General features: G+C 34.0%; 2 protein-coding genes and 1 non-coding gene across 4 annotated transcripts; 2 read left to right on the top strand and 1 right to left on the bottom strand.

Annotated features, from left to right (window-relative positions):
* Positions 1–646: 646 nt before the first annotated feature.
* On the top strand, positions 647–2,673 carry LOC127789313 (expansin-A4). The gene is made up of 3 exons (XM_052318201.1): positions 647–886; positions 1,137–1,455; positions 1,897–2,673. The coding sequence occupies exons 1-3, from the start codon at positions 733–735 to the stop codon at positions 2,207–2,209; spliced, it is 786 nt and encodes a 261-aa protein (XP_052174161.1). The 5' UTR covers positions 647–732; the 3' UTR covers positions 2,210–2,673.
* A 4,019-nt stretch (positions 2,674–6,692) lies between these two features.
* TRNAK-UUU (transfer RNA lysine (anticodon UUU)) lies at positions 6,693–6,765 on the bottom strand. The gene has a single exon. It is a non-coding gene; the product is annotated as a tRNA-Lys (tRNA).
* Positions 6,766–16,025: 9,260 nt separating this feature from the next.
* LOC127789248 (transcription factor AS1-like) lies at positions 16,026–20,556 on the top strand. Of its 2 annotated transcripts, XM_052318098.1 has the most exons (3): positions 16,026–16,191; positions 16,375–16,442; positions 19,237–20,556. In XM_052318098.1, the coding sequence occupies exon 3, from the start codon at positions 19,287–19,289 to the stop codon at positions 20,358–20,360; it is 1,074 nt and encodes a 357-aa protein (XP_052174058.1). In that variant the 5' UTR covers positions 16,026–16,191; positions 16,375–16,442; positions 19,237–19,286; the 3' UTR covers positions 20,361–20,556. The 2 variants fall into 2 exon arrangements, with proteins under 2 accessions (XP_052174058.1, XP_052174057.1); XM_052318097.1 differs by having other exon boundaries at positions 16,026–16,442.
* The last annotated feature ends 3,373 nt before the right edge of the window (positions 20,557–23,929 follow it).

The following is a 23,929-nucleotide window of genomic DNA, read 5'->3' as shown; positions in this document are numbered from 1 at the left end:
AAATATTTTTATTTAGAATATTTTTTATATTTTATTTTTTTAATTTATATCTTGATTAATAAACACTATTTAAATATATATTTTTTAATTGTGAAAAAGTGTTTTTGTATGTAAAGAATGTTAATAATTAGTATATTCACAATTGTAAATAAAATACATCAAGAATAAAATAATATTTTAAAAAATTACGTATAAAACTTTTAAAAATATTTGGTTACCAATATAATGAGTATAAAGCCCATATAGATTTATTTTGTTAAAAATTTATTTTATATAATCCACTCTTCTTTCGTACAACATCTTTTATTAATCTTCTTTCTTACACTATTAAATTAATTTAATCGTGTGTTATCTAACTTACTTTAATTAGAGTAAATTTTGCACACCAAAACACTGAGATTCACATCAATCGAACCCCCCCTATTCCACGTGCCTCTCACGTGCACCCTCTTTGCCTTCTATTTTCTTTTGATCTACGCACACACAGATATATACATATATATACAAAGGAAGGAAGGAAGAAAATACTAAAAATGGAGCGCATTAAGTGTAGGTTAATAATTATGATTATGATGATGATGATGAGGCCTCCCTCCCACCTGTGATTCCTGCCCACTTCCCTTCCCTCCATAAGTACTCCTCTCCGCACTCCCGCTTTCAATTCGCTCCCTCTCCTCTCCTCTCCTCTCTCTCTCCCTACCTGTTTTCTCCTTCTTCTTCTCTGTCAGTGAAATGGCTGCAATGCCAGTCCTCTTCCGCATTGCCGCCACCATCCTCTCGCTTCTGGCGGTGGCAGACGCTCGCATCCCCGGCGTTTACTCCGGCGGTCCCTGGCAGTCCGCCCACGCTACCTTCTACGGCGGCAGCGACGCCTCCGGCACCATGGGTAATTCTCTCTTTATTACCACACTCCAACTGCACGTCCACACGCATACGTTCGCGGTTCTCCTCTTTATCCAATTCCACAACCTCTGCTGTCCAATTGTCCAGCCATTTTCCCCTGACCCAAGGACACCTGTATATGTTTTAGCATTGCGTGTAATTAGAATTAAAAATTGTATGTTTTCTTTTGTATCAATCAAAGGAAAATCATTCAAAGCCGCATACAGTTCATGGTTTTGCATTTGGTGTTTCAGGCGGAGCATGCGGGTACGGGAATCTGTACAGCCAGGGGTACGGAGTGAAGACTGCGGCGCTGAGCACGGCGCTGTTCAACGAGGGGCTGAGCTGCGGGGCGTGCTTCGAGATCAAGTGCGACAACGACCCGACATGGTGCCACCCGGGTTACCCCTCCATCTTCGTCACGGCCACCAACTTCTGCCCGCCGAACTACGCCCTTCCCAACGACAATGGCGGCTGGTGCAACCCACCCCGCCCCCACTTCGACCTCGCCATGCCTATGTTCGTCCAGATCGCCGAGTACCGTGCGGGAATTGTCCCCGTCTCTTACCGCCGGTGAGTCAGTCTTTCTCTCTTCTTCCCTGCTGCTTTTTTGCTTCAAAGTATTATGGGTTAGCTTCGTTCTTTCATTCTTTCTCGGCGATGGCATGTTCAGGAATCAAAATAGAATCCTAATCCTTGCCTGGAGCCCAAGTCTGGAACCAAGAGGCAAACAATATGTTAGATTGTATTTTTGTTGCCCATTGAATTGTTTTGGATATTTATTCTCATTAAATACATACTCATCTAAGCTTAAGTTGCCACTACCAGTCAGTCTACCACCAATTATATATCGTCATCTTTTAAAACTATACTCTTTTTTTTTTAGGGGGGGGGGGGGGGGGTTGATTCTTATATACATTGCTTGCAAAATATGGAGACACCGCAGTTTCATGGATGGCGAGACAGAGCATTTTGGCCATTTCCTTGCTGTAATATATTTTTGGATTTTGACAGGGTGGCTTGTGCAAGGCAAGGGGGGATTAGGTTCACGGTGAACGGCTTCCGCTACTTCAACTTAGTGCTGATCACCAACGTGGCGGGCGCAGGGGATATCGTGAGGGCCAGCGTGAAGAAGGGCAGCGACACCCAGTGGATGGCCATGAGTCGCAACTGGGGCCAGAACTGGCAATCCAACGCCATTCTTGTGGGCCAGTCCTTGTCATTCAGGGTCTCAGGCAGTGACGGTAGAACCTCCACCTCCTGGAACGTGGCTCCCGCCAATTGGCAGTTCGGCCAGACCTTCACCGGTCGCAATTTCCACGTCTGATCTCCACTCTACACATCTGAATCTGATCGTCCCCTCCCTCTTCAATCTTCTTAATATTTTCTCTCTTTTTCTCGGGAAAATCTCAAAGTTCTTACGATAGAAAGGAAAATGATATATATAAGTTATAAAAGAAAAAAAAAAAAAAAACTCAAAAGTGGGGGTTTGTGGTAACTTTTTTTTCTCTTTCTCTCTCTCTCTCTCTCTTCTCTCTTTTCCCCTTGTGAAATTTGGTTTCCCACTGCTTTACTTTTGATTTGTTTGGCGTTTGTTAGTGGGTCGGGTCGGGCCGGGCCGGGCCGGCTAGCTGGTTACTCCATGAACCGGCGAAGGCTTAGGCTCTTCTAAAAGTTTAAAAGTGTTCAGAGGCTTGAGGCGGCCGCGGGGAATTAGCCAAAAAGCATGTAGCCCGCAGCTTTAAATTATACGATATATATATATATATATATAAATTTCTATTGCTGTAAGTGTTGACTGACTTGCATTTAACTTTATTTTCCCAAGTGGAATTTTTTTATTTTTTAATTAGTAGGTAAATTTTACAAATTATTCTTAAAATTTAATTAAAGGATACAAATTATCCTCGCAGCCAACCGCTGCTTTCAATTCTACTTACTAACTCCTCGAGTCATACCTCCATTTAGTATTATTTCCTTAATTAATTTTATTTTTAAAAAAATTATAATACCCTTCGCCACTAAAGCATATTATTGGAAGGATTAAATATACAAAGGCTACATGGCCAAAGAATAAAAATAGTTAAAAATGATAATTATTTTGTTGTAATATAAGAAAAAAAAAAACAATCTAACTAACCTCATTAATATAAAAATAGTTAAAGTGGTAGACAAGATATACTTTGTGATAAATAAGTTATTGTACTTTAATTTTTTTTATTTTTATCAAATTATATTAATAAAAAATTAACGTGATACACATTAATAGAAACTCAAAAATTAACAAATGATCAATTAATTTTGAGGTTCATATTAATGTGTACTAAGATGATATTTAAAAAAATAATCAAAAAAAGAATTAAAGATATAATTTATCTCGTCCCAGAAACAGAATCTAGTGGTTAAGGTAAACATGAAAAAAGATTTTTCATCATCACGTTTGTAGCGTGTTAGTATTCAAATCTTAGTTATTGCGATTCCTTGATTTACTTTTTTTACAAAAATTATGGAGCCAAGTAGCAGGCATCCATGATAGAATGTCATCTAAAATATATATATATACAATTAGAAAGAAAGGAACAAAAAAGGGAGAGAATCTGAGTGCCAAAAAGGCTAGACACTAGCTAGATCTTTTATCTTTGAGATTCTTCTGTGTCCAAGGAAAGAGCGCAATCAAAACCAAAGCATGGATTGGTGGACAAAAATATCAATTGGTCAATTATGCCAGTGTAGTGTAGTGTAGCACTAAGGTTAAAAAGAAAAAATGACTAGGCCGGTGGGTAGCTTCTATTGGTTTACTTAGCCCAAAAGGAAGGAGATGAAAATCCAATTTGGGTAGGGTTGCAATGAAAGGTATAATGGCATTTATGCTTTGCCTGTCACTGTCTGTAATTTGTGACCTTTCTTCTCTTTCGGTTGGGGAAACAATCTGCTATTGCCCGCCCGAATCTTCTGGCCATGCTTTTCTCTTCTCTCTCTCTCTCTGGTTTCCATAATTTTTGAAGGCTTCTACTTTATTTATACTTGTAATGCGCCCACTAAAATTACATGTAACAACTGATGTCACATTATATATAAAATATGTATATAAATGAAAATGTTAGTGCCAATTTGATTTATTATTGCTGTGGTGGTTACGTTATTGTTTGTTCTTGTGATATTTTCTTCTTTTGCGCGAATGGTATATATGAAAAGATGTGATATGATTCCAAGTTGAGCGTATGGATAGATCATTGGATTTGCATGGATAGAATAGGAGCCAGTCAAAATTGGTGGAAAAATCTCAAAGGGATTAATGGGACAAGTTGCCAAGGAATGAGAGAAAGTTGGGAATATTACGAGAGGATGAGAGACATGTGAAAAGGTGCAACCAAAGATGGCCATTGGGTGAGTGGGAAACCTAAAACCCTAGGGCTTCACTCCTCCTATCTTCTTCTTTACACACTACACATCCCCAACTCAAATATTTTAAAAACACGAAAAAAGTCTTAAAGTCTAAATTAGCATCAACCAAAGACGATCAAATGAAGCCCAACTTAGGGAAGTTTCTTAAGTTAGGTGTGTGTTCCATTATTTAAGTATTGAGTGGAATTAGTGCTTTCATTATTTAAGTATTGAGTAGATTTAGTACTAATTGTGTGATTGTCCTTAATTTAAGTATTGAGTGAATGGTTGTACTTAATTTCTTAATTTTTTTTAAATGTGTGGTCTCTAATACATTTTGTAAGTTATAAATAGCCCATTTAGTTTCACTTGTAAGGCATCCAATCTTGAATCAAAATACATTTGTATTCTTAGCACTTCTCTTTAAAAATTATTCTTCTCTTTTTTCTTTATGAGAACACAAGTTAGAGCGAAATCTAACAAGTTGCTGCGTCACATCCACTCAGACTCAACCACCACATTTGATGTTACTAGACGACACGGATGGATTTAGTGATGTTTCATTTTATGAAAGGTCTCAATTTTTTGTCTTTTTTTTTTTTTTTTGTGGAACCTTAAATTTTTTGTGATTTCAAATATGTCTCTAAATTTAAGTCAAAACTATATTTATATTCCTAAACTTTTCGTGATTTCAAATATGTCCCTTAACTGTGCAAAATCACTCATTTAAATATCTAATTAATAAGTGATACGCACGTACATTGAAATAGTAATTTTTTGGTGTCTTCTCAACTCGCTCTCTCTTTTTCTAATTGTGTCTCATCTATCTACGACGTCTCCTACTTCTCCTCCAATTGGGCTATGTGGGTCGATTGGGTTAAATGGGTAGCTGATGTGCTCAAGTATGATCACTTTGTTGTCTAAGGGGATTAAAGATGGGGCTAGTTTGGGGTAACATTTCTTGTAGGAGATGCAATAGAAAGAGACACTTGAGAGAGAGAAGATATAGCCGAAGAAGGAGAGAGAGTTGAGGAGATGCCATTGGAGAGAAAGAGGAAGCTGAAGAGATGCTGAAAAAAGAAAAGATGTTAGAAAGTAGGGATGTTTGCGGTTCGGTTTGACCAGTTTTGAACCGATTTAAAGCGCTGAATCGCAAGCTCGATTTTTTACCAAATCAAACCAAGCGGTTTGATTTGGTGCAAAAAACTGATCCAAACTGAACCGCAAACTGCGGTTTGATTTGGTTCAATTTCCGTGGTTGTTCTATTTAAAGCTAAACACGATTGTGTATTATCATAAATGCTCAAGAAGCAGGGAAAGCAATAAGGCGAGTGGGAGAGAAAATACAAGTCTCATTGAAAGTTTTTTCTCACAAGTCACAAGTATTTTGTGACTAAAAATAGGTAAATAAATCAACAGAAATAGTTGTGAGAGAGAGAGAGTCTACCCTCAACTGGCGAATCAATGATTGGAAAGGGGGAAGAAGGCGACGGGACTGCTGCGAGGCAACGGCGATGTCAAGAGGTGATACCAGCGACCGACGAATCGACTATCGAAATCGTTGGGGGAAGAAGGCGACGGGACACTTGGAGTCGGACTATTGCGAGGCAATGGTGGCGATGTCAAGAGGAGCATCTACTGCTACCAGAGCCTGCAACGTGGGGGCCATCGGTAGGTTGGAGCCGATCGGCGATCCAAGGGTCCAAGGGGAAAGAAAGACTACGACGGGTGGGTGGGTGGGTGTGGGTTAGGGTTTGGGGAAAAGAGGAGAAAGAGGAAAGGAAGGAAGGAATAGCCGATGACGCCCCTTTTATATTTTTTATTTTTTAATTATATATCATATATATGCGAGCGATTCGGTTTTGAATCAAATCGCCAGTCTACCAAATCGGGAACCGCGCGATTTAGCATTTTTCCAAACTGAACCGAACCACCATTTCAAAAAATTAGTCAATTCGATCCGATTCGATCGAAAATAGCGATCCAACAAGTTTTTTGAACACTCCTATTAGAAAGAGACAAAGATATAGGAGCTGGGAATACACTAAAAAACTATCATGTCATCGCGAGCGTATCACTTGTTAGTCAAGTGTTTAAATTAATAATTTTATATAGTTTAAGAGCGCATTTGAAATTACAAAATTTTAAAATTCCACCCAAAAAAAATACAAAAATTTAGAAAGATAAATATGTTTATTCGTGACCTTTGCGTTTACAATCAACACCCCCCAAGCTATTTAGTTCCAACTTCTCTCCATTTAACAATTATAATAATAATATTTTATATGTTATGAACCCCCATGATCTTGATAATAATTACAATATTTCATTCTTCTCCCCAAGATAAAATTAAGATTTTTAATTGAACCGAATCAGGAAAATACCAAACCCAGCAATTTAGTTGGCAAATAAATAAATAAACAAACCGCCGTCTGTGGGAATCGAACCCACGACCACGTGGTTAAAAGCCACGCGCTCTACCAGCTGAGCTAAGACGGCATCACGCTTGTGGTGGTGGTGGTGGTGTTTATATTAAATCAATAAGATCATTATACGCACAGGCATGCTACACCAATACCCATTCAGCTTCATGTGTTTCGTAAAATTAATTTTCTAATAATCACCATCATTTATATTACCTTTATTATTTTTCATATAAAAAATAAATTTAAAACCAAATAACCTCACAATGCATACATATTCACTTAAAATGAACCGCTTTGAAATAAAATATAAATTCAACATATTTTCCTTAAAATTTATCATAAATGACTAAAATATCTTTATCTAAATATTCGAATCCAACTATTTATGTGGCATTATTAAGTCAATGTTTGGACTTTGATTGACCAAAGTGGTGATTTTAGTCCACTAAACTTAGGTCAAAAATAGATACAACATATTCTAAAAAGATGAACCTTTGTTGAATGGTAATATTTGCAGGCAAAGTGAATCCATAAAAGTTAAATTTTGTTCGCAAGTTTGATACTTACTATATTCCATGTTACTATATTCCATATTTCAAGGTGTTGGGTTATGAGTAGGGCTGGCAATGAGCCAAGCTACTCGTGAGTTGGCTCAAGACTCGACTCGAAAATTGGCTCAATAAGCTAACTCATGATATAAATGAGTCAAGTTTGAGCTCAAATATTTGGTTCATTTAGTAAATAAGCCGAGCTTGAACTACCATTAGCTCGACTCATTTGGCTCACGAGCCAGCTTGATATACTTATATATATATATATATTAATTTTATAAATTTATTAAATAAAAAAATATTTATTACTTAATACTCAATAATATAAATATATACTTAATAATTTTATAAATATATTATTTAAATATATATTATATATATCACATATATTATTTAAATATATATATATACATAAAAGTAAAGTAATAGTCAATTTCAAACCGAGTCGAACCGAGCCAGCTTGTAGTCATCATTGAGCCGAGCTCGAGCTAAAAAAATAAGCTCATATCGAGCTCGAGCCGAACTATGAGCCAAGCTAAAATCAATCAAGCTGAGCTCGAGCTGGGTTTAACTCGGCACAGCTTGGCTTATTGCTAGCCCTAATTATGAGTAATAATAATTAATATCAATTCATTTAGTTTTAGCTTTCTATTTCTTAGAATCTAATTCCTGATGTAGATCAAAATATTAAGACTCAAGATCTCAAATTCGTTTGAGTTTAACTCCTCCTTGACTATTACCTTAAACTATATCGATATATTTGTTAAATAATGTTGTTATATTATATTTTTATATGATCATAAGAAGTAATGTCTTCTCTTATATGTAATATAGTCTAAAATATAAAATACCACAATATTTCATATACTATTTAATTATCACAAGGACATGGTCTTTATTTACCAACATTTTAAATAGATAATTATGACATAAATTGTACAGTTTATAGTACAAACTACAATGCACAAGATTGAATGATTTGATCATTTTTTTTTTAATTCTTTAAATCATCCGCAGTGATGTTCGGTGATATCTTTTCATAATTGACCCCAAATTGCATATAAATCATGTCAAATCCTCCTAGTTGTTTATTTGGGCTTTTTATTTGATTTGACCCATCTTAGAAGAAGCCCAACTGAGTTGATGTTAGGGCCATGATCAAATGCAATATATATATATATATATATCATTAATACAAGATATGAAAACACACGCAAATGCAAGACAAGAATCACTGTTCTAGACTTTCTTAGTTAAAATCCAATAGTATTTCTGCACTATATTAATTCATTGGGCCGTACCCAGACCGCAGCCCCACAACTTGGCACCTAACTCAACCTCCAGGCTAAATCTTGGCCTAAGAGCTCTGACAATATTCCATTTAAATCGATATTTTTTAGATTCTTGCACCAATAATGAATTCCATCAACTCTAAATAACTCGCACAATGATCTTTATTAGTTCATAATTTTTATCAGATTTAAGATCCTCGAAAGTGATCTTTATTATTATCGTGCATCTTGATCTTCTATCATTTTACAACAGTCAACGACACTTAAGATACCTTAATTTCTATATAAACCAATTTGATCACATGTCAATATATATTTTTTTTCAAATCTTATCAATACTCTGGCATTTTGAATACGTATTGATTTAAGTGTTAGAGTGCTTGCAAGTGCTGATCTAACGCAGGGACACCGTACATGTTGTAAGAAGTCAACCTTGTTGAGCTGGGAGGGACCATTTTTTTATTTGTAAAATTTATTATTTTCTTATTTCATTATTAAAGATAGATTAAGGTGGTTGGTGCGTTGGCACAATGGCATTGGGCACCACAAAACAAAACAGAAAACAGCCCCAAGGGAAGGGAGTGGAGCGGAGATCGCAGAGAATCTCCCTCAATTTTACAATACTTTCGACCCGTCGCCATCAAATATTTCCATCCCCATTATGCCCCGGCACAGGCAATGGAGCAGGGGGGGTAGAAATGGACTTTCACTGGGGGAGTTGGGGGTGTAGTACTATTTTCTTTTTTCTGGTGTTTTTGAACCCCAGAATTAAGAAGAAGAAGAGTGGGCGGTGGTGGGCGTGTAAAAGGGCGACGTAACGCGTCGCTGACAAGAGGAAGGTGAAGTCGCCATCGGGGGCTCGTCCCCTTGTGCCGTGAAACCCGGACTCCAGTCTCCAGTCCCCACCCACCCACCTTTGACCTTTCAGCGTCCTGTCAATTTTTTTTATTTCTTTATAATAATATATAAATTATATAACAAATATTACTCATTTATTTTACTTTTTAATAATATTTTCAGATTCGTGCCAAAACTTTGTGTTTGATTTCAATTCTTCTCCCAAATTTGCCCAAAATAATGTGTTTTCTTGGTAATTAATAATTTATTTTTATTTATTATTATTATTATTATTCTATTCATTCACGATGGAAAGAGGGTCATTGGGAGAGTGCAATTTTGCTCACCCCTTTTAACGGGTGAACATAAACTCTAGTACTTTGAGGGTTAAAATTAAGAGGGGAAGTGCAATTTTGTTCACCCCTTTATACAATTTTGCTATTTGACTATCACTCTCTATTAGTTTTAACCTTTAAAATACTGGGAGTAATATTCACCCCGTTAAAGAGAGTAAACAAAATTGCATTCCACTGGGGCACAGGGAGTTGTCATGGCCTGTCCTCCTCCTACGTTAATTGTTAAAAACATTATGAATTTTAAATGGCATTTAAAAATTATTTATGGTGTAATGAAGACTTAAATTTCCTAAATATATTAATTTTTTAAATTTCTTATTTCAAAAGTATTCTTATTAATTATTTATTAGATATTATAATAAATTTAACATTTGCATTTTGAGATTAAAACAGTTGGCATTGGGCATAGGAATGGTGGTTACATCTCCAACATCTATACATTCTTTTATCAAATACTAGGTTTCATGTGCCAGAACATTTTTTTTTCTTAAAATTTGAGACCTAAAGTAAAATAAAAATAAGGGTACCATTACACATGGGCTGGTCATGAGTTAAGATTTATTAAAAAAATTAAAAATTAAATCATAAATACGAAGTAACATCTCTTCAAAATATATAAGTTTTCATGCACATGCATAATACCTGTAAATTATCTAATTCATAATTTAAATATTTATTAAAATATACTAATTATTAGAGATATCTCTTAATACTATATTTGAATGACATCTATAGAGGCAATTTGATGTATTTTTGTATCTTATTTTATAAAAAACATATAATCTTCATTCATATATCTCTATATTATTATGTGTGAATGAGTCTTTAGATTCTTTAATTGTTAAAAATATCTTGACGAAATTAATTAATACAAAAATTCTTTGAGAAGTTCCTAATCATTAGATTCCTTATATGGAAACTTTAATTAATCAAGTATGGACTAATACATAAGTTTGTAACTTTTGATTAGTATGAGATATTAATAATAAAGGATGATAAGTCATATACCATAAAATATGAGATGCAAATAATAAATACATGTGTGATTGTTAGTTGAACAAATCACATGTATAAGATGATCAATGATTTGTTATTAGTCGCGATTGTGTAGATAATCATCTGATTTAGAGCAATATCACTCAGTGGTCTTTTTCGACTAATATATAAAAGCATGTGTTTGATGAATAAGATCTATTATTTTCGGTGTGAGATAAACGTCCTATGCGATCTTATGGTTGGATTGTGATAAGAGAAACCCTTTGTCAAAGCATGAATAATTGAAAATGAGTTTTCAATGTGTCATGCCAAACAACACTAAATAGGATCTATGGCATAGAATTGAGTTAGTGACGTTAATCGATCAATGACTTTCACTCGGTCAAAATGTTAGTAATGGAATAAATGAATTACACAGTAATTATTAATGAAATAGGTTCTCTTGATATGGATTTTATTGCCATTTAAATTGTCTTAATACGTTGTTAGACGTCACTAAAGACCATTAGGGTGCTTTGAGAATGCACAAAGATTTTCAAAAAGAAGTCAAAGAGTTCAGTTAATATCAAAAGAGTTTTGACATTTTTTAATTGTTATTTGACGATAAACCTAGAAAATCAACACATAAAAGCAAAATGACAAGATAAGTTATGATAAGTTTATATTATATTCTTCATGGGATATAGTATAACATATATCCATTAAGGGTTTGTTTGGTTTGTGGGATAATGATTCGAATAAAAATGCAAAATTGTCGAATGTTTTATAAAAGTTAAAATAAATTGTCGACTGCTTGGAAAAATTATAAACATTTTTTGTTCAACAATTTCTTCTACAATCGAGTCTCACAAACCGAGATATCCTAAATAACTTAGTGGAATTCTCTATTTTTCCACTCAATCATGTTAGATGACTTGTGTATTGTCTTGCCTCGTTCTTTTTTTCTTCATGCATTCTTGGTTCTTGTTGCTCATCTATTGAGCTTCACACTCAAAAGAATAAGTAGTAAAGCAAGAATAAAAGCATGGTCATCATTCCCTTTGGTGGATTTCTCTAGCACATGGAAGAATCGAAGGATTATTGTTACCAGTTTGGTGTGGACAATCTTAGACCTTTGTATGTTGCATAAAACATTAAGTCATATTAGATTTGTGTTTAATCCGATGTGTATTTTTGTTTGTTTGTATGTTTATAAATATATAAATAATTACATAGATCTCGTATGTGATTCTTAACACCAATTTTATATATTCTATCTAAGAACTTTAAATAGAATTTGTAATAAATTTTAAAATTAGAACTCATGATAAATACTCCTTTACAACTCATTTAATAAAAATTAAATAAGCAAAATTCTCTCTCTTTATTTTTTTTGGCCAATTGTGCGAGAGAAAGGGAGAAGTTTTAAACAAATAAGAATTTATTAAATAAAAATAGATAAACAACTTAATTTTGTGGGTAAAAATAACATTAAATTTAAGGATTTTTATAAGTTAAATTTTGTCCCTAACTTTATCACATTTTATCTTTCTATATATGAAGAGGGTATTATTGGTCATTTATTATTTAACACTCTTATATTCTAACAATTATCATTACTCTTTTGAAATAAGAAAAAATGTTATATTACATATCATTAATTTTCATTTCTTATCCCTCCCCCCCCCCCCCCCAAAAAAAAAACCCTATCATATAATATTTTATGTTCTATTCTATTTCATCATTAACTCCCTCTAAAAAAAAAAAAAGCCTAATTAGGTTATTCTAGTCGAGTTGAGAGAAGGATCGAAATTAAATTAAAATAACTGGATTACCTATAATAAAATCAAATGAAATCAAAATTTAAAAAATATAACATAACATATTAAGTATTAACTAAATTTTGAACTAGTTTGGTCGGTTCAAAAATCTAATTTGAACTTAATTATGCTTACTCCTAATATTAAATCTACTAAAAAAATTGATTAGATTTTAATAATTATATCTTTTTATAAGGGTAAGCATATATCTATATATATACCAATATAATATCTTTTATATATGTATAAATAAAAATAAAAATTTTCAAATGAAAATTCATTTGTTGGTTCTTGACAATTGCTATAATATTTAGGAGTTCTGGAAATTTGAAAATTATTTTGAATTAATTGAATTAAAGATTTTGTGGTAATTTGTCAAATTACTAGGGTTGGAGAAGAGTTTAAGGAATCCAAACTTGAGTTTTTGAATAATTGAGATTAAGTGAAATTGATTAAATATTATGAAAAAATAGGCTAATTTCATTAAATTAAGAGCTAAATTTGAATGCAAAATTAGATCAAGCTAAATCAAATTGGGCCGAATACAATAATGGGCATCATAAACGAGGTTACAACAAAACTCATAGGATCCAAGCTCGTTTGAAATTAACAAATGAATTAAAAGTTATTCAAACTCAAATTCCATTAAAATACACGACGAGTTAACTAGATAGCCTATTTTGAAACTGAATAAAATTTGAATGAGCTTGGATTGAAACAAACTAAAAGATTAGTGTTGAAATAGGCATAACTGAGAATATAATGACACAATTAGATTTCATAATAGATTCTCGAATCAAAAGTAATAGAGTTTGAAAGATTTTGAAAAAAGTTGTCTAAGATACGACAAATAACTTAAGTAGGCCATGCTTGGATTTAGAGCAAATGAGTGCAAATTTGATCAAACCACCTTACGAAAACTATAGATTTCACGAAAAAGAATATGTAGGTACTTTTGATAGAATTTTTTTTACCACAAATAAGTAAGATATCAAATCCAATTTGTTTTAAAAAACAATGATAAAAAAAATCAAATTAAGAGAATTGATGGATGGTGAGAAGACAACGGTGATAGGCACCGATGACTAGACAATAGCTAGAATGTTAGGCAACAACGAAGTTGATTGATGATTTGACCATGTGTTGGGTTACTCAATGTTTACTTCTAAATGGACCAATATTTTCTCTCGATTTTAAGGCCACACGAGCAAAAGGAAAAGAGAAAGAAAGAGTGAAAATCAAGGATTTAAAATCACTATAAAGACCAGTTTGACAATTTAGTTTCATTGGAGGAGAGGGTAAAGATATGACGGTTTCAATACTTTTTAATGTTTTTCAATAGTAAAAAGCGATGAAACTAGTCGGTGATAACTTAAGATTGACGAAAAAAGACTTTCGATGGTAGATGGCAATAAACCAACAACATGGCCTACTGGCGAGGAGGCAATTGATCGAAGAAGAAGAGGAAGGCGTGTGCAAATTATGAAAAATTTTGAACTTCTCCGAGTGATACTTCTACCCCAAGAGTTATAGATGTTGCACATAGACATACTAGTTTTAGTTTATTATGTATATGATCTTCAATATTGATCAAATGGTACTAGAACTTTGCAACATACATTTTTATTACATATAAGACTATTTATTTGACATAAATTACACTAATTTCTCATAATTTATGCAAATGTGAAATTTATATTTATTACATTAAAATTCAATTTTTTGACATACATACATATATAATGGGAAGATACATTATTATCAAGGGGGCCATTAGAATTTTGTCCCAAACTAAATTACTTATGTTCACTTGATAAACAATAAACGATAATTATTTATCATAATTAGATATAGGTAGTGTAAGCATATTATTTACTTGATCATATGTATACAGAATTATTTTTGAGGTGTCACTAAGTGATAAATCACCTAATTAGACATATTCAAACGTATCAACAAGTGATCCCAAAATATCAAAGGAAGAGAAGAAGATGACGGGATAAAAGATTTGCTTTATTTTTAAATCTCTGTACCTTAATTTTTTTGGACTTTTTGTGAGCAATTAGACTTGAACGACACAATTATTAATTTTGTCTGAATGGTTAAATTTCTATGGTATTTAAGTTCGATGTAGACCCTATTTCATGTGATATTAAAGTTGATTAAAAGTGTTTTCTTTTTTCACATGCCATTACTTTCTTAAGTATCACAGTATTGATATTGTATATATTGTATCAATATTCTATAAATACTAATGAAGAATAATAATACTCTTAAAAAAAATTATTATAGAAGTAAGTTAAGATAGAAAAAATATTTTATACATCGTAATATTACGTTCCGTTACCAGGTTGACATGGTATTAGATTTCAATAATATCTCGTTACATGTTCAAAATCAGATTACATGGCAATTAATAGAAATAAACTGTATTTTGAATTTTAAGTTGATCAAAAACTAGCAATTTTTGTAGATGGCAATAGTAGGGAGAGTGTAAGGGTAGGGGACCCCTCCCAGTTTTGTAAGTATCTCAGCTTGTACAGTTTAGTTTAGGCAGTTTACACAAGTATACTACATTACTACTAGTGGTCTTTATAGAAGATTTAAAAATTGTACTATAATCGCCCTTGGGTATACTCAGGTGAAAAAGAAATAGGCTAAAAGTTTGTCTAAAAACTCACAGTGTGAGTTCGATTCTTGAGAAAAATATAATGGTTCGATTCTTGAGAAAAATATAATGCTTCTTTCTGGGGAGGACCTTAGGAGTGACATCAGTGATGCCAACCCCTACCATCTTGATCACTCGGGCACATCTCACGGTTTACCTTCTTAGTATATCTCTAAGGATAAGATGATTGAGGATGCCAATAATAAAGCCTAATTTAAAAAAAAATTGTACTATAACCGCAATTAAATTTGTGTGGAGAGGTGGCAAATACAGTTACTTACTGCCTGACTGGACTCCTCCTCAATCTGAGGCACAAGCCAATGAGCTGATGTTTATTTTGTAATGGATTTCAATCTTAATCCTCTCATTTCATTCAAATTCATTCTTATGGCCGACTCTAAAAGGATCAAACAATAGTAATCTCGATTTAGAGATTTATTTTGTAGCCTTGATTGGTTAGTAGATATGATTAAGACTCGAACAAGAGTCGGCTTTAATTTATCGTGAATTTAGTACTAATTATATATATCTAATCACTCGACGAGTTCATTTGTAAGTTTAACTATAAATTTATTTAGTTTCGAATATAAATTTGTTAATTTTGACCTGATCAATAAATACTATTTATAATTATAACAGGATGGGATGAAATTACAGTTAGATTGAATGTTTCCTCTCTAAGGTTCATGATAATGATTTTATTTTTTAATTATAAATTTATAAGCCTTCTAATAAATAGGGTACAAATGAATTCAAATTAAAATAATTAAAATAAAAACAACCGTGACATAAATAGGATGGTTAGAGTTTTTCCTTTCGACCCACTGTCATTGATGCTCCTCCCTCCTCTCTTCTGGATATTCTGCAGTTTCTCTCTCTGTCGATACATACATATATATAGAGAGAGAGAGATATATAATTTTCTACTTTTCCCTGTTAGCAATCAAGAAGGAAAGTTACGTAAGCACATTCCCTCACACTAATCATCGAAGAAGCAAAAGTGAGTTACAGACATATCTCATCTCATTCACTCCCACAGCCATAGCCATAGCCACAGCCACTCATTTGCTTGTATCTCTCTTCTCTTTCTCTAAATCTAATCCCATTTATTGCTCCTTCTTCCTCTCTCTCTCTCTCTCTCTCTCTCCCCCCCCCCCCCCCCCGCCCCACTATTTTGCTCTAGGCTTGTTGAGAAGACAATCGAACAGGAAAATCCGGCGTAGGAGATGTTTGGTTTCCTCCCACAGAACCGTAAGGCCTTTTCTTCTTGCCTTCTCAATGCGCATATGTGTTGTAGTTGATGGCCACTGTTTTTCTGGAAAAGGGTTTTTCTTAGTTCTGTTAAAAGTTTATGTTTTTGAGGGTTTTCTTTCGGTTTCTGCCGGGATTTTATTTCAGGAAGAAGGAAAGAATTTGTTTTTAACTTTTAGCGGTGACTCTTTGATCTGTGTATGTGAAGTTCATAGTTGATGCTCTTGATTCTTCTGGTTCATTAATGCACATTGTACCGATTTTCTCACTGATTTCTGGTAGATGTTAAACAAGTCTAAAACTGACTGTTGGGTTTGTAATTTTTGGATTGATCACCTCAAGCCTTACAAGATCCTTTGGTGGTAAAATTGCTTCAAGTTAACAGTTTATTATACTCAACCTTAGAGTGACTTTTCATTCCAAAGCCTTGGGCCATAATAGGCACTGGAGACTGACATTTTCCCGTATGGCTTAGGTTGAATCCTGATTTATGTTTTTGATTTCAGAAGGGTCTTTCATGAATTGTTTTAAGTACTGGGTGATACCTTATCTGTTGAAAATTTTCTACATTCAACATTCACTATAATCAGTTCCAATTTACACCAACTTGTAAGATTTCATTTGAATCTGGAATTGTGCTTAGTCTGCAGGTCCTTTTCTCTTTTCGATTACCATTCTCCTTTTGTTTTAATTTTTTTCATGTTTTGCTTGTGACTATTTTTATCAGAAAATGCTAATTCTTTGCCAATTCATCTTTTGAAGTTCAGGCTCTGTGAAATGCTCCACTCTACTTGAAAGAGTAAATTTAACAATTTAAAGCATCCTCTCTTCATTATATGAACAGTGTGATTGGGAGAGAGGGGGATCGATGGAGTGGAAATAGGCGGAAGGTGTTTCTCCTTGTTTGATAGAGATGATAATAATAATGGAATGGAATGGAATTCTGCTCCAAAGCCCTTTTTTTTTTGTCTCCCCCAAATTGGGAAAGAATGGATGGACAACTTTTTGTGTGTCTACAGTATTATTCTTTATAATTTTATGTACGTTCAAATTAAACACTTTTTTTTTCATTAAGAAGGTACTAAATGTCATTTTGTTGTTTTAACATTTTCCTATTCCATCCATTTCCATCTCTCTCCCAAACTAGGTTGAAGTATTTTACGTATTTTACCTAACTTTTCATCCATTACTTTCCCAAACAAGGAGAAAATGTTTTACTTTCCATTCTACACATTTCTGTCCCATTCCATTACCATCTCTCCCGCAAACAAAGAATGTCTTTTTTCTTTTGTGTTTTTTATTAGGTCAAACAAAAAATGTTCTCATTTGATGGAAAAGAATAAAGTAAAAACTGAACTAAAAAGTATTGAGAAATGGGTTTGCCAGGATAATGTTTCAAGAAAATGGGTCATGATCAATACTCCCGGAAATCAGTTATATATGAATAATTTGCAGAATAATTATTGTATTATCAAGTAACAACTGAACTAGAAAACAGAGAAATGGTTTGGAAATGGGTTATCCATCGTTAATTTGCAGAATAACTATTTTGTTGAGTTTCTAACCTCCCATATCACACCGCGTGCCCATTCCTATTTCTTGCACTGGAATCATATGTATTCCATTTGTTTCCTTTGAAAAGCAGAATAATGTAAATTTACCTTAGGAACTTTTATGGGTGTGTATACCTTTGCTTAGGATTTATCATTAAAAAAATACAAGAAAAAATCACCTTGCTCAAGTGCCCGTCATGTTAAACAAAACGAAGTAGTTGCTCACTTTCACGGTCTGTTGTTAAACTTGGTTGCTGCCCTCTCTGTGGAGCAAAGGGGTGAACCAAAGCATAAGGAGAAGAGATTCGAGGAATTAGACAGTCACCAAGTTAATTGCCTTAGGTCTCTTACATGATGGACTTAGTTGTAATTCATAGTAGTCCCATTGGTGAATCTTGTGTTCATGTTTTCACTATAAATTGAGAATAGCATGCTAGCTGATAATTAGCAAACAGAGGAGGAGGACCAGTACTAATGCTTTCAAGCCTGTAATGGGTAGGGATGGCAACTACTGGTGCTGGTTTTATCTTTGTTATTGATGAGGAATCCATTTTGTGTCCGTCTTGCTTCATACTTCACTTCACTACAGCTGTTATTTCTGTGTTAGTTCCCTGAGCAACTAGGATGGGAAATGTAGGGTTCTGGGAAAACATTAGGGGGCTGTTTAGTTGTGGAAAATATTTCTCAGTTTTCTATCTTCAATTTTCTATAAAATCTCTCTAGTTTTTATTTTCCAAATAAAATTTGAAAAGCGTGTTTGAATGTTAAAAATAAAGAAAACAAATTTCTAATCAAGAAAATGGGAACATATGTTCAGAGAGAGAGAGAGAGGGTTTTTCTTTTGTTTAACTTGTGTTAGAGATGGAGATGAAGACAATTTTGGAGAAAAATTTGTGGAGAGGTGTGCTTTTTGTATCTCCAAATTAGCAAGGAAAATTTGAATGGACTCATTTTAAGAGTTTTTCCAAGTTCTGTTCAATTTTGAAGAACTGCATTTTCCAAGTAGAACTTTTTTTTGTGTGGTATTTGAACAAGTTTTCTACATTTTGTAGAGTAATTTTTCAGAAGCTGGGGCTTTTTTCAACAACTAAGCACCCCCTAGAAGTCCAGCATATTTCTCCAGGAACTATATTATTTTCATTGTGGGCCATGTTTGGGTTAGGCTATTGGTCCTGCTAGAGGATGTTTGATGCTGAATTGTTTAAGCAGGATGATGTTGTGATTTTCATCTTTTTTATCAGATATATTATGAGGAGTTTGAGGCAATGGGACTTGGCATTTGCTCCTGGAGATGAAGGAAAGACAGCGCTGGCGACCTGAAGAGGATGCTTTATTGCGTGCATATGTGAAACAATATGGACCGAGGGAGTGGAACCTTGTGTCGCAGCGCATGAATACACCCTTCAGTCGGGATGCCAAATCCTGCTTGGAGAGGTGGAAGAACTATCTAAAACCTGGCATCAAGAAGGGGTCCCTCACTGAAGAGGAGCAGCGTCTTGTCATCCGTCTTCAGGCCAAATACGGTAATAAATGGAAAAAAATTGCAGCTGAAGTCCCTGGCCGAACTGCCAAGAGACTAGGAAAGTGGTGGGAAGTTTTCAAAGAGAAGCAACAGAGAGAGCAGAAGGATAACAGCAAGGCTGTGGACCCAGTTGAGGACAGCAAGTATGAAAGGATTCTTGAGACTTTTGCAGAGAAGCTGGTAAAAGAGCGCTCTGCTCCTAATTATCTTATGCCACCTTCTAATGGTGGTTTCCTTCACACTGATCCACCTCCTCCGCCACCAACTTTACTTCCTCCATGGCTTTCCAATTCTAGTGCCGCCTCCAATGCTAGGCCACCCTCCCCTTCTGTAACGCTGAGTCTCTCTCCTGCAACCGTTCCACCATCACCGGCAATTTCCTGGCTGCAGTCCGATAGAGGATTAGAGAATAACCCCATCGTCTTGGGTGCATTGCTGCCTCATGGGGCGACACCTGGTTGTGGAGAGAACATAATAATTTCTGAGCTTGCAGAATGCTGCAGAGAATTGGAAGAAGGGCATCGTGCTTGGCTAGTGCACAAGAAAGAAGCTGCCTGGAGGTTGAAAAGAGTGGAGCTGCAACTCGAATCAGAGAAGGCAACCCGGAGGAGCGAGAAAATCGAGGCGATCGAGTCCAAGGTGAGAGCTCTCCAGGAAGAGCTGAAGGCTGAATTGGACAGGATTGAGGCCGAATACAGAGAACAGCTAGCCGGACTGAAAAGGGACGCAGAAGCCAAGGAGCAGAAGTTAGCTGATGAGTGGGCTGGAAAGCACCTCCGGCTTACCAAGTTTATTGAGAAGATGGGATGTGGGCTGAGGTTTGCCGAGCCAAATGGGCGGTGAGGAGATTTGGCATTCACCACAACGTTTGATGAGTTTGGCTCATTGCGGTTGGGCTGTCCATCTCTGTAAGAAGATGCTATTTAACTCATTTTGTCCAGTGTTCTTCCATCACAAGTCATAAAACTTATTACATTATAACAGGTATTTGATTTGTTGCATTATTATATATCAAAACTTATCTCTTGGACCTTTTCAATTTGCAGCTTTAATGTCCTTAGTACATGATAAACTTAGCATCAGTCCTGCAGCAAACTTGGTCTTATCTATTGTTAGCATTGGTGCAGCAATTTGCAACGAGAAGCAAAATGAAGACCTTTTTTCTTCTGGCATATAAACATAAGATCTAGATAACTTGATCCTCAAAAAAGATTTTCAAGATTCAATAATATGTTTCGTTTGCCCCTTAATTGTCTATTTATCTTGAGTAGCTCCACCGAGAGTAAGAACTGCTTTATCAGTTGGCTTGCATTGTAATTAATTGGTCTAGATTTTACAACCCATTAATTGACCTTTGTTTTCTCTTCACCAAATTGATTTGTGATTTACTAGTACTCTGAACGAATATCCCAGAATATGTTAAGAGGTACATGCTATGAGCATGATTCTTTTCTTTTCCCATCAATGTTGAAATTATTATTGACTGAATATAATAATAAATTTATTTATTTTAAAATTTATCTTTAAGTCATTAAAATTATGTAAAAAAGAAAATGATTAGACACCCTGAGACATTCTCTATCCGAACCTTTTGATACTTGAGTTAAATTTTTGATAATGTTAAAAAATTTATAGAGTTCTTGAATTAATATTAAATATGTATATTTTTTTAATTTGGACTCACTTATTCATAGTGGAGTTTGGGAGTATTTCAAAATCGATTAAGATTTGAACTCTTATGAAAAAGTCTCATCCCTTATGAGATTCCTCAAGAGATTTTTAAAATTATCTTATTTACAATTTTGATTTTAGAAAATAGAAATTCCTCAAACAAAGCCCAAAAAATTTAAGGTCTTCTAGGGACCCTTTTTGCAGGAGTCTGCTGAGACTCTCCCGGGATCCTCTCAAGAACAAGTCTCCACAGATCTTTTGGTGTGAAGCTCTTCTTTTAACCCTTTTATTTTATATTTTTTAATTTTTAGACTTTATTCATTCGTGCACTTTGTTATTAGATTGATATATATTTATTAAATAGATCCTTTTATCCCCAATTTTTTTTTAATATCTCTTTCTAAGTTTTCCTTTGAGTCCCTCGTTAAATTTATTTTACTAAATCTTAGTCTACATCCACATCAATGTTAAAAAATACATGCAACGAGCATGACTATTTTCTCTTAAATTATGATCTTATATATATATATATATATAGTGTGACACGAGAATCTATACTCGACTATCATGGTTAAAAATTGAAGAGGTTGAAACCAAGTTAGGATATGTTCGTAGAAGCTTGCATAAATCTTGGGATTATCGTTTTTGTGCGGTCTTTCTTCGCTCGTATTCTCAATTTCGACAGAGAAGGTAAATCACAAGTGGGCATTTGACCATTGTCTAACTCAAATATCGAACTCGTGACCTACTAGCACTAATCACAACGTATCACTTGCTCGCCACTTCACCTATGCTTCTAGGGCAACTTGCATAAATATTACTTATAGAACGATGTGGTCACAATACTCTTAAATTCTATCAGGTCCAATTTATTAGAGATGCTCCATTTTGGTAATGAAATACCACGACCAAACCAAAATTATCTATAACTTTACATAACTCTCTATTATCAATTGTTGGGTTATAGACATAAGAATTCAGTAGCTTTGATATGATATCCCTTGTTGAGATCAGATTGGGAGAATTGCACTATAAAATTTAATGAGATTTCATTTCTCAAGAGACCCATGCGGTACCCATCTCAAAAGGATAATGCACTTATTAACAAAGTTTTAAATTTTAAATTTACCAAATTACAAGTCCTCTCGTCTCATACTCTAGTAGCTTGGTTACACCCTATTTCAAGTAACCATGGTCTATGTTGAAAAGCCTACTTTTAAGAAACAAGAGTTCATAAACCACCTCAACAATTAACACCCAAGTGCGGCTAATGACACCATGTATTTATCAATCTAAACTTGCTGTCAATTTAATTACTAACACTATCTTGAATGCTTCGTCACCCAAATCAAATAGATAGCGAGGCAATCCGATTTGAAGGCCTCCAACGTTGCTTACCATTGCCAAATCTGCTCGCCAAAGTTTTGGTGAACCCTAATCCTTTCGTTAGATTTGACGATCTATTTTAGCCAAGCCACCCTCGCTATCTTTCACCTATAATGGCCATCTCAATGCCGGTATAAGTTGATTTGCTATCGAAAGATGCCCGTCGTTGTAGCAGATCCACAGATCAAAGGTCCAAGCGATCTTTTGAAAGAGGAAATGCCACGATAATCCCACGACTAGATTAATTGAATTTTCAAATAAAGTGTGATCAGTTATCTAAATTAGAAAAAATTATGTTAAATATATTTATAGTTTTTTTTAATACAAAATTACACATTAGTGAATTATCTGATTATAGAGCCAAATCACATAAAATTTGTATCATATTTTTTCTAAATTTTTCAATATAATGTTTTCAATCTGATCCTACAAAATTACTCAACAAGATTATTTATTTGTGTATTTGAAATAGTGGTTCTTGTATCATATTTTTTCTGATTTGTATTTTTTTAGCATATTTGGGCTGTTGGTGTATTGTTGTTGTGTTTAATTTGATACCATAATATTTATTATTAAAATTTAATATCGTAATATTTATTATTAAATTATAAAATAAATAGTATATTTTTATAATAGTGAAAATTATAAGTATGGTAAAATAAATAAAATTAAAATTTATTAATAAATAAATAAAATAAAAAATAAAATAAAGAGGAGAATAGAAAATACGGTTGGAGTAAGCATGATTTTTGAGGTAAAAAAAGGATGGGAAATGAATTACTTATAATAAGAATCAATTTTACAGTCTAGTGATATTGGAGTATAGAAAACTCAAAAAATAACTAGTTTAAATAAGAACAAAACTCTCAATATGGGGAATGAGTTTCTAGAACAAAATTCTATCCAATAAAGAAGGAACCTTGTACTAGTGATAATTCAGCAGGCAAGTAGCAACTCTGAAAATGAAAAATACTTGCCACCCTTACATTTGCGATTGTGCTAAGGATTGAAATCTACCTGCTGGATTCCTTGATTTATCTTTCCTTCTAAAATCATGAGACCGAACAACGGAGGAACTCGTGATAGTGCGTTAACTAAAAAAAGAGGAAGTCTTCATAAACAACACAAAATAAATCATACATATCCTCGTGTGTGGTCTCTAATAATAGACTTCAAAAGCATTATGCCCTTGATTTCTACTTCTGCATGTGTAGTGCAAACTACAAGTGCATCTAGTTGTAGCTTTCTATTTTATTTTTAAATGGTAACAATATTAGTAGAAGAAGAACCCACAAACCAGTAAAGAAACATAAAACAGTCCCACCCTGCAAACAACAACGATTGCAAACAAATGA

This window comes from Diospyros lotus, chromosome 13, assembly GCF_014633365.1.
Source record: "Diospyros lotus cultivar Yz01 chromosome 13, ASM1463336v1, whole genome shotgun sequence".
NCBI lineage: Eukaryota > Viridiplantae > Streptophyta > Magnoliopsida > Ericales > Ebenaceae > Diospyros > Diospyros lotus.
The sequence above is the reverse complement of the archived record's forward strand: the minus strand, read 5'-3'. Positions and strand labels throughout refer to the sequence as shown.

Coding starts and splice junctions, on each gene's coding strand:
- LOC127789313 (XM_052318201.1), top strand. CDS start 733: ATGGCTGCAATGCCAGTCCTCTTCCGCATTGCCGCCACCATCCTCTCG. Junction 887..1,136: donor CGACGCCTCCGGCACCATGG/GTAATTCTCTCT, acceptor TTGGTGTTTCAG/GCGGAGCATGCGGGTACGGG. Junction 1,456..1,896: donor GTCCCCGTCTCTTACCGCCG/GTGAGTCAGTCT, acceptor GGATTTTGACAG/GGTGGCTTGTGCAAGGCAAG.
- LOC127789248 (XM_052318098.1), top strand. CDS start 19,287: ATGAAGGAAAGACAGCGCTGGCGACCTGAAGAGGATGCTTTATTGCGT.